Source organism: Pleuronectes platessa, chromosome 11, assembly GCF_947347685.1.
Source record: "Pleuronectes platessa chromosome 11, fPlePla1.1, whole genome shotgun sequence".
Taxonomy (NCBI): domain Eukaryota; kingdom Metazoa; phylum Chordata; class Actinopteri; order Pleuronectiformes; family Pleuronectidae; genus Pleuronectes; species Pleuronectes platessa.
Genome location: NC_070636.1, coordinates 11,740,245 through 11,751,566, shown reverse-complemented (window position 1 = coordinate 11,751,566; position 11,322 = coordinate 11,740,245). Strand labels below are relative to the sequence as shown.

Sequence of the window (11,322 nt, the reverse complement as noted above, 5' to 3'; positions counted from 1 at the left end):
GGTGTCTGTCAGGCAAGTGGGGAAACAACTTGAGCTCAGTGACCCTCAAAGTTTGACCTAGTGGGGTCTTTGAGCAGTTTTTATTCAGTCAAGTTATTCTACATTTTAGTGTAAATTACTAAAATTATAATTCATACATCAACACAGTATTTGTTTCAACAGCCGTAAAGAGAGAGTTCACTTGATCCAAACAGATCCCATGAAGTGGTACTGGGGGGGTGAATCATCATTACATGTGGGTGTGCAGCCCGGTGGGGGGTGTTAATGTGAAGGCGATGATGATTGACAGGTATCTTTATCCCCCAGCAGCCCCCGGCCCCTTGTACCTCCTCCAGACTGATGCCACTGGCACAGTGCAGTGTTCAAGTCCTCTGATTCCCTTCACTGTGTTCACATCACCAGGTCGTTTCAAAGGCCAGAAACAGAACCTGTTCGATAGTGCTCCGACTACTTGGTGTTTCTCATGTGAGAAGTAGAATCTGTGTCCTTTGCTGTATCAAAAGACAGAAGAACCCATTTTAAAAAGGCCTTACACCAAACCCCAGTTTAAAAAAAAAAAAAAAAGGGAATTAAAACCCATAGCTTCCCAGAATAACACTTTTGGGAACAGCAACGCATCAGCGGCCCACTTTCACCTCGAGTTAAATTTCCATAATTGTCCCCCCTCTTCTTTTAAACACTGCCTGCAGCCCCATAGCATTAACGGTTCAAGCTGTCACGCTGAAAAAACCCCGTTTAATCCTATTTACTTTACATGGCATGTGAGGAAGTAGAAGTGCAGCCAGTGTGCCCCAAATAAGCTGCGACGCCACTGTGCGCCTTACAGGTCGCGTTTGCCCCCGAGGAGGGAGCGTTCCTCGCCATTAGGGGGGTCACACAGTGCAGGTCTGATAAGGACGCTCTGTTGTGCAGCTCGTCTCTGAAGTGCGTCACATGTTCTCTGTACATACAGCAGCCCTCGTGTCCATACAGCTGTGGGGGAATGTCAGCTGGACGCACAGCTGGGACACGAGGCTTTTCACGCACTGGTTCCATGACACCAATTCATCCACTCCTTCAAATAAAAAAAAGAAACACCCTCCGAGTCGTTGTCGTTTTTTCCGATTTATTTTTGTATAAAAAAAAGGTACAATTTACATTACTTTTATAAAAAGTCTCAGCATAATTAAGTACAACATTACACTTTTTGCAGAAGTGTCATATTCCTGCAACTATACAAGATAAACCCCCCGATGGGAGTTGACAAAGGTTTCATTCTTTTCATTTTGACTTTTTTCTTTTCTTTTTAAACAGCGTCCAGTCCTTCGTGTGCCAACAAATCGGACAAGACAAGACTAAACTTTTTACAGTAACTAACCCAAGTTTTTTTTTTCTTCTATTCACGTTCCCACCTCCGCAAAAAAAGCGAAGACTTCAACAAGGAGAGGGGGAGGACAAGGGGTGAGGGAGAGGGGAGAGGAGAGAGAGAGGAGAGGGGGAAATAATCCTTGGGACAATAATCTCGTTTTTCTTCCCATTTACGGGAATATAACGCGCCTTCCATTTTCCAGAAAGGACTCACAAATAATAACAACCAAAAAAAAAATCTTAAGTTAAATAACAATGAAAGTGTCCAAAAAAAAAACAAAAAAAAACACATCACATAAGATTGTCCCATTATAAGCAACAAGAAAAAGTCTCTGGGTTTCAGCTTCAGAAGAGAGAGAGAAAAAATAACATGAGTCCAGGCCTGGAGGAGGACAGAGGTTGGTGGTGAGTCGGGGGAGGAATGGAGAAGGGGGGAGAGTAAAGTCCTGCTCCCCAGGTCCTGCGCGCGTGCGTGTGTGTATGAGAGAGAGAAATAGAGAGAGAGAGTGTGTGTGTGTGTTTTTGCGTCCTGACCAAACACCTGCAAAAGATTGAGAAAGAGAGGCGTGTTTAGAAAATGCAAACAGGGCAGAGATCCGGACAGACTGGCGCCAGGGAGGAAGCCGCAGTTTTTAACATTTAACCAAACACTCCCAATACTAAGCAAACCCTGCGCTCCAGATGTACACACACACACAGTCATGCAGGGAGAAGGGAGGACACACACTCTTTTTACGCACAACTTCAACCTACAATCTGGGGAAGAATCAGCGTAATTGCCGCTCAGCTGGCGCCTACCCACTTCTTGTACCAATTATGTGCAGACATCGTAGTAGCAGTAATCCAAACAGCCATTATTTCTCCTGTTGCAGATGCTCTTCATTATAGACACAAGAGGCTATAATACAAGCCTGACGACTACCGCTTGTGTACAGTAACCCAAGCAGCCTGGAGCCAGTGACTTCCATTTTACTCCACATAGCTCCAGTGCAGAGGGGAAATAATCATAATAATAATAATAATAATAATAATGTGGCTGCAAATGTGACTTAATACAATTTCATCCATGTGTCTTTGGATGAGGGAGAAAATCCTGAAGAAGCCCATGGTGGGATCTGTTTTTATCATTATTATTGTTATGAACAAATATCTGCTTTAATGGACGATCAAAAGGAAGTTGACTGTCTGTGTTTTGCCATAACTGACGCCCGAGAATTGCAGCACGTTCTCATGCAATAAGAATAACACACACACAGACACACACACACACACACATTGGGACCGTAACAACAACGCGAGCGCACATTAGCAAATGGCACAAATGCATTGGCGAATGAATAATCGTGAGGCGTCCTGCTCCAGCAGACTGAGACAGTCTGTAGCAGCGGAGCCCGAGAGGAGCCCCGGACAGACTGCAGCAGCAGCAGACATGAGGACATGAGGACATGAGGACAGCCTTTACTCACCGCTTTAACGATGCAGAGTCCGGCTGTCATCTGTCATCAGCTCTGACGGCAACTCCGGCGACTACAAACAAACAAAGACAAACAAACAACAGAGCGTTAATTCGTTTTACGCAGCATCCAGAGCCAAGTGCCCGACGCTGCCACAGCGCAGTGCAGGTCGGAGCTCTTCCTCTTATCATGAACAAAAGAAGAAATGTACACATACATGCCATTTTCTTTCTCTCTCCCCCCCCTCCCACCACCCCCCAACAAGCCATTTTGTGCGCACAAGGCGCAGCAGCTATGCGCACAGATAAAATACGCACTGGATTTTCCTCCACAAACGCACCACCACCATCCAGCCGCTGGCCCGTTTTCTGACGAGGACGCGCGCGGGTGTAATTACCTGTAACGACAGGATGCTGATGTCTGTGTTGAGGGTGGTCAGCGGGGTCCTGCTCGGAGCCTGCCCCGGCCGCGCGGGGTGATGCAGGCTGGTGAGTGCGACGCTAGAGTCCAGCGCGATCTGCAGGTCCAGGATGTAGTCGATGACATGCTGCAGGATTTCCATCTTGCTGACGTTCTTGTTCTGCGGGATGCTGGGCACCAGCTCCTTCAGCTTGGAGTAGCAGTCGTTCATGTTGTACAGGAGGCTGAGCGGGTCGTCCACCGGGGTCTTGCTCCGGGAGATTCCCAGGGAGTGCTCCGATAGGTTCGCGCTGCTCTTCCGGAAGGATCGCACGGGGCTTATTGCTTTCATTTTAAATCTGTTGATGTTGTAGCGAAGGGAAGCTGCGGCGGTTCTTCTTTTTAAAGTCCCGGTTGGAGCCAGACGTTGAGCGATCAGACTGGGTTGCTAAACTGTCAGTGCGCTTTATATAGACAGCAGGCTGGGCATGCGACACGGGCGGGACAAACGCGACGATTGGGAGCGGCCACGGTGTCACTCAGCGCCTACGAGCCCTGCTATTGGCTGCGACTGCGGAAACCCTTCCCCTCCTCCTCCGCGTTACCGGTGGCAACGCGAGCTGGAGGCGGAGCGCAGTGGGCGCTCCAGCAGCTCCGGTGGGCAATTGGGGAAAATGAAGCCCTTACCTGTTTCTGATCAAGAAAATTAATGATTTGCGTGGCTCTCAATTGACTATGGCATGGTGTGTGCACGCGCCAGCACCCCCGCGTGCGTGATTTTGATTTGATCTCGTGGTTTTGCAGTGGAGATCAGGCAGAAATTCATGTATACTTCAAATTCACCAAGAGAGCAGCCACAATAAAATAAAATTTCACAAAACTCCATGTGCAACACTATATTAATATATTTTTAATAACTGATCCGAAAGACAGATCAGTAGTAGGAACCAGCAGCCGTGCTTTTATTCTCCTTCCTGTTGCGGTGCATGTTTGGAAGGTGAGGAGCAGTGATGGCATCAGGCGCGTCTGATGATTCTTAATTCACACCAGCCCGGACCGGTGTGCGCGTCTCTGTGTGTGTGCGCGTGGGGGCAGGTTTCATCAAACTGCAGGAGCCTCCAGCAGGAAAATGTTCGTGGTAAAACAGAAACAGCTTCCACCAGGAACACGGTCGAGAGCGAGAGGAGAAGACGGAGCAGTTTTTACGCATGAGAAAGCGCGTCCCTGTGCATGAAGCTTGTGGATCCAATGGTGGTAAAACTTGTCCGAAATATAAGATTCGCTGTGTTGACGCTCAGATTGTTTTAGTCACTCTCTATTTGTTTGTTTTTTACCAACTGTGGCTTAAATTGTGCTCAATTCCTGCTGTGAAATGTGATCGAAACTTTCAGAGCTTGTGCGCCACAGTGCCGATCAGAAAATAAACATGATTTACCAGCTGATTTATAAGTTTTAAAAATTATTTCCCACACCTTAACGTGTAGCCTGTAATACAACTCAAACATATATAACAATTTGATTCGTAAAATGTTTTTAATGTGCGCATCAAACATCAGTCAGAGTAGTGTTTTATTCAGCCCTGCCTCGCGCCACTTCATGGTTTTGGAGTGGGCTTTGCGCATTTATCCAAACACCTCGCGCACCTCCTCTGTAAACGGTCACCTGAGTGTGTTGTTGCTTCACTGACTCATGCCTTACACACACACACACACACACACGGCTCTCAGATCTGAGCACGTGAAGAGTTGACTGACGACTATTTGACACGTTAATGTTTCCAGAATGACTCATTTGAAATTACACGCTTCATTCTGCAGCTGGAGGTGATGGGATAGTGTTCGATGCCACGGAGAGACTGAGTGGCCCCGGGGGCAGGTGCGCGCGAGTGTGTGAGAGACTGTTGTGATGTGCTCCATGTGCGTCTGCATGCATAGTGAATTGGATTGAAATTAGGATATAATATAAAACCAATGCATGTTATGGTGTGGGGTTGGTTTTAAGAAGAGTGGTGATGATTGCAGTTAAAACTTTGGGTGGACTTGAGATGGAAATATTATTACTTTAATGTTTATTGTCATTTTTACAGGACAGTGCAGAGTGGAGGACGCATGCAGGCGAATCTGAACCAAACCGAGGGAGCGATTCTGAGTAAAGGATCTGATGAGACTCAGATCAGAGCCGACAGAGAAGCTGCTGGATTATTGAGAGCAGTAACAAGAGAAAAAAGTTCCTCTGACCCATCAAGGTGAATGTCATGATACATTTGCGTCCAGATATACAAGACTTAAACTCTCATGTTCCACACTATATTTCTAAATCCAACAAAACCGTTCTTTACGCGCGGTTCTCTCCATCAGACACGCACAGATTCTTCCTCGCGATCCTCTTTCCCTTCGCTCTCTCTCTCTCTCTCCCTCTCTTTCTTTTTGTGCATTTCTAATATCACGCGCAGCTCCCACAGTCTGGGTCCACATCTGGTGCAATTGGCTTTTTCCATTTTCTCTCCTCCGTCCTCGCGAGCCCGCAGCTGTGCACATTTCCCGCGTCGCGTCCTGACTGATGGCTGACGGACAGGTGATGGATTGGCGCAAGGGCACGTCGGTGCAGAGCCGGAGCCGAGCAGAGAACCACCAGGCAGCGGCAGCCTCTCTCTCTCCCACTCCCTCTCTCCCTCTCTCTCTCTCCCTCTTACAGACTCTCTGGCGCCGGCGCCGTGACGTCATCCCATTCACAGCAGCCCTCGAGCCAGGCCTCGCGGCGCCGCTGAGGCGGTTTCCATGGAGACGGGGTTTCGGAGGTGGTTCTCAGCTGATCGACCCGGGACTCGGGTGTTTGGACTCGGGGGTTTCTCCTCGGGGTCGCTGCGGGTTTGCGCCTCGGTGGCGGTCAGAGGGTCCAGCGGCCATGAGTTACAGCAGGAGAACACACGGAGCTCCTCGAACACTCAACACGACATGTGACCAACAGGGAGGAGAAGAGTTTGAACTCGCCACTGATGGAATGTTACAGTCAGTCACACTTTCTGGATCCTTGTAGGTTCATTTCAGAGGAGATCATTTGACCAACACCTTTATACCTCCAGGCTCAATTTATTTAACATCTTAAGTTTACAAATTCATAAAAAAAAGTTAGTTTTTTTGATTGGTTTATTATCTTTATTAAGTAAACAACAGTGCAAACAAAGTCTAAACAATATTTGCATTAATGTGTTAATTTGATGATCTAATAAAATACAGAATTGTGTGAAACCTTTACAGGTGATATGAAAAGGTAAAGCTATACTTTACTATACTAGCTATACTACATCTTAATGCATCAATAAAATTATGCTTTAATTTAATGTGGAATAGTCCTCAGAGAGACAATTTCCTCCACTTTGAGTGAACTTAAACTTTAATTACTTGTGAGTAAATCTTTCTAATTATACTTATTTTAATGTAGACTTGTAATGGAGTATTTTAAATTTAGCAGGATTGCTCCTGTAATTGAAAACCTCCATAAACGCTGAAATCCACCAACTCCATCCCTTTGGTTGCTGTATTATTGTTTACCTCTTCTTTTTATAACCTGGACAACATATTTAAATGCTCTTTTTATTAAACTCATGAGTGTTTGAGGTGTGAGAGATTTCCACTGAACTTTGGGGAACTCGCCTCGAGGCAAATTGTAGAACTGACCGAACCTAACGTGTCCTGCCCTCTGCTTGTTTGTCATGTGAGAGCCGTGTCCTCTCTGTTTCACAGGCTGCTTGTTTCTAGATGTGACAGCGTGATGACCGACATCATCTGACCCAGAGTCAGTTTGTCAAATGACCAGGATCTGTTTGTTTATTTGGTTTGTTAACCAAAAAGAGTTTGTCACGGAAGAAGCACAGAGCCACAAGTCCTATTTTTAAAGTTTCTCAGAAAGGTTGCCCCTCCAAGAGTGAAAGACATTCCTCAGTCCCAGTGAACAAATAAAAGCTCTCTCACTCACACAATCAGACAAACACACACACACACACACACACACACTCCTCCACCTTCTCTTCCGTATTAGTTGTGGTTCAGAAAACAAAGTGGAGCTGCCCACCGGCTCCAGTCCTCCCTGCAGCCCCGGCGTCAGGCTGTCTGCTCCGGCCAACGTGTTGATCCTCCTCCGCTCTGCACGGAGCTCTTCTAAAATCACTCACCCGCTTAATTAGTATAATAATAATGAATACTAATACTACATCTATAATTGCAAAGATTATTTCTTAAAGCAGCCACTGACTGGTAAGGAACATTTAGTGTGTGTGAGCTGTCCTGGAGTTAAAGACAGGCCGTTGTGGGACGGTAGAATAAAAACAAACGTGTTGCCAGATTTGGAGAATAATCCGTATAGATTCAGTAACAAGTTTAAGATTAAAGAAACGATAAATACGAACATTAAAGGCTGGAAATAACCAAACACTTGATTTAGACGCTTTAAATATTAAATCTTTTTCTTTCTTCTACTTCTTCCATCTGGCCTGGACTTCTTTCCACTGATTTGAAGCTATTTCTACATAACGTGCCCTTTTACGCAAAATACTCTGAATTCCTGAACTTGTTTCACGCTCCGTCTCCACCGTAAAGTTGAGTAAAAAAAACTAAAAAAAGGAGCACGCACACACACGTAGACTTCGTGTTTCTCCACGTCCATCAGCTCTCGCGTTCTCCTGCTCCTCTCTGCCTGCCACGCGCCTGTCGCGTGCAGGAGTGCGCACATCAGAGAGTGGCGACGACTCTTGTAGCTGCGTCGACCCCGAGGGGCGTGGTCTGCAGTTAGACACCCCCACCCCACAAAACAGCATCAGGAGTTCAGACCTGAGATCTGTGGCCCTTTTATTCCTGTTATAAACACTGATGTTAAAGTGGCTGAAAACATTATCATCCTTCATTATATACCAATCTATGATTAATAGTGTTTATCTTTTTATGTTTATCTTAACTTTGTCTTTTTTTTAATTATACGAAATGTGTCCCAGAGTTTATTGAAAAGTGCTGTACAATTAAAATGTATAATGATTGTTATTGGTATCATTATTATAATTTTTAATCTGCAGGATGATTCAAATACTAAGCTCCCTGAGATCCATTAACCTTTTCATCATCTTTATTTTCTCATCCCAAATCAACCTTTCCATCCTTTTGTTAAACTTTTAATTTACCTTTTTTGTTCTGTTTTGTTTTGTTGTTGACCAACAGCTGAGCTCCAAGTGGGAGAAGGAGAGACAGTGATGGGTAATTGTATTATGTGCATTGTTGTTGGGTGCGTGCGCTTCACTTTCTGTCTGTGTTTATAGACCAGATTTAGCAATATAATTGTTGTTTCTTAAAATATCCAAGAATATAGTTCATACGCCCAACATTCATATCTTATGATCAGCAAAATCAAATCCATTTCTGCCTGAAACTCACATCATGTAAATTTAGCATTAGTCCGTCTGTCTGGAGTAACTTCACTTTCTTTGTCAACATAAACACTAATACATGAAGGTAGAAAGCAGCTTTGATTTGACTAAAACTCATCTGGTCAGTTGCTGTCCTCCTGTGTCTGTCCACCTCCCGCCTCTCTTCAGTGTCCTCAGTGGTCCAGATGGGACAGTGTCTGTTCTCTGAGCCACCGAGGCCTGGCTCCATTGTAACGTGAGAGGCTGCAGCAGGCGCACAGGGAGGACAGGAAGCACTGGGGGAGATGGATGGATGGGAGAGATGAGCTGGCCAGATTGGACGAGGAGACAAAGACACCATGGCTGCCCGAGTGCCTTTCAGGCTGGTCATGGAGTGGCCACTCGAAGCCTCCCCGGAGGCCCGGCCCTCCACTGCTCACACACACACACTGCTCCTCCACTGCACACAGCTGGCTGCAGGGGACGAGGCAGGATGCTGGGTGGAGGTGGACGGCTGACCCATCCAGATATACGTTCTGCCATAACCTGCATTTATAATGTGATGGAACTACTCACTCAAAGTTTTTTTAAATTCCACTCTCATATTTTCTGTTAGAGTTGAACCACTCAAATCTTTTGGCCAGCGTGACAACCACCAACCAGTTGGCCGTGTGGAAAAGTTGGCCGCAGTATAACTTTCGGGCAATATTGCCCATTGGCATACAATCACACGTTAAGATTGCTGTGTCGCCCACCTATCACTGTGGCACAGCTGTCACTGCAGCTAACAGTCTGTACCCCACTAATCAGAGCTCTGCATATCTCCACTCTCACACAGGGAGTATGACAGTGTGGAAGTTGAACGTCCTGGTAGACTGTAATTGTTGAAATCTGATTTTTATGGGAATTCAGCTCGGAGAAAAGAGGCGAAGTCACTTCACCAAAAAATTATCAACATTATCATCTGGGGTTGTAGGAAAAATGACAGATGCAGCAGAAATCTAAAGTGATTTCACACGGTCACTCAGCAAGTGAAGAGATGAAGCTGATGTTTTCATCCCAGGGTGCAGTTTTTCAGGTTCCTCTATTCCAAGGGGAATTGAGAATGTATACGAGACGTGAAAGTAGCTTGTGATACCACCCCGGCCTGAGACTTCTTGGAATCTGTGGTAACATAGTTGTGTGTGTGTGTGTGTGTGTGTGTGTGTTTCTTGTGAAGGGAGTGTGTCAAACTGTCCACTGTGAACTGGCTTTTCATTTCAGGGAACCTCTGCATATTTTATTTCCACATTTTTGATTTTAAAACCAAATATAGGACCTTTATTGAAATGGGTAAGACAAGTTCCTCTAGTTTATTAAAAACAGCATTAATATATTCAAGTTAAAAAAGGAAATAGGACGTAAATAGTTTGAAATCAAGACAATGTGGACGAAAGGCCCCCAGGGAGAAAAAGGACATTTGAACATGAACAATTCTATAATAAGGGACATCTGCTGAGGAAGATCATGAAATATGTTTGAAAGCAGCTACTAAATAGATCTGGTGATGAGATTATAATCAATATAATTTATGTTATGATGCTTCGCTGTATTAAATATCTTTAACATACCAAAAAAGTTATGTTATTTAAAATATGCTGTTTATAGTGAACTTCCTTAATACCATGAATGTGTGCACTGTAAAACTAATAAACTGGTGATTTACCCATGAGATTGCACCATTAAATCTAAGGAAAGTCTCGGCTGGTAAACAAAGTCGTGTTTAAACTGGTTGGTCAACACTGACCTCATTTAAACATGGAAGTAAAAAGCAAAATAATATTTACATGTAACAGTTCCAAACCAGAGAGGAGGCAGCCGCTAGGTATCGAGCAGCCATTGGATGGTGAACACAAACAAGTTGCAGTTTAAAATGTGATGCTTGTCAATTAGAGGTGCTACGGTAAAGGTAGGTTCATCCTTTTTGGGTCTTCCGGACACCTGTACCGTAACGCCCCTAATAGACAAGCATCAAACTTCAGGAAGGTTTTCACAAATGGCAGCTCACCTGACACATGACCCATGACTGGAGTACAGTAAGTAACAGCTGTTGCTGCTCACTTCTGTTGTGGTTGCATTTCAGTTGTGTAGCTTTTGAAGTTGAGTTGTAGCTTTTGCGGTTGTGTTGTAGCTTTTGCGGTTGTGAATTTTGTGAATTTTGTGTTTGTGTTGTGGCTTTTATAGTTGTTTTGTGTTGTGGCTTTTGTGGTTGTGGCTTGTAACTACGGATTTAGTCAACGCAGTCTGCAAGAGCTGTGATTGGCTCGCTTGGTACCACTGCATTTCCGACAGACAGTATTTCCGAAATCTCCTGCTTCACCCCACTCGGTTAAATGTCTTTCTGCGACGTCTCTCTTTCTTCATGCAGTTCTGATAGAAAAAGTAATTGCCCTTCAACATCTATCAGCTCCAACTCCAACCTGATAACTCTCGCCATTATTCTGGAGTCAACAGAGACGCCAGGGAATTTGTAAATAAGCGGACCAGAAACTGGAAGAAACTCAACCCAGTAGCATAGAAACTCTATGGCCACTAGCGTTTCAGTGGTGTAATTGCAGAGCGACGCACACACACCTACGCACCACTATGAATGCCCAAAACGGCATAGGCCCCTTCAACGTAGAACCATGAATCGGCCTTAAGGCTAGGCTACACCGGGCAGATCCTGGGTGTAAATATTTTGTAAGAACT

General features: G+C 45.1%; 1 protein-coding gene across 1 annotated transcript; it reads right to left on the bottom strand.

Moving 5' to 3' along the window:
- Positions 1–1,088: 1,088 nt before the first annotated feature.
- id2a (inhibitor of DNA binding 2a) lies at positions 1,089–3,639 on the bottom strand. The gene is made up of 3 exons (XM_053434134.1): positions 3,199–3,639; positions 2,814–2,874; positions 1,089–1,888 (listed from the first exon to the last, which is right to left on the bottom strand). The coding sequence occupies exons 1-2, from the start codon at positions 3,550–3,552 to the stop codon at positions 2,818–2,820; spliced, it is 411 nt and encodes a 136-aa protein (XP_053290109.1). The 5' UTR covers positions 3,553–3,639; the 3' UTR covers positions 1,089–1,888; positions 2,814–2,817.
- Positions 3,640–11,322: the final 7,683 nt, after the last annotated feature.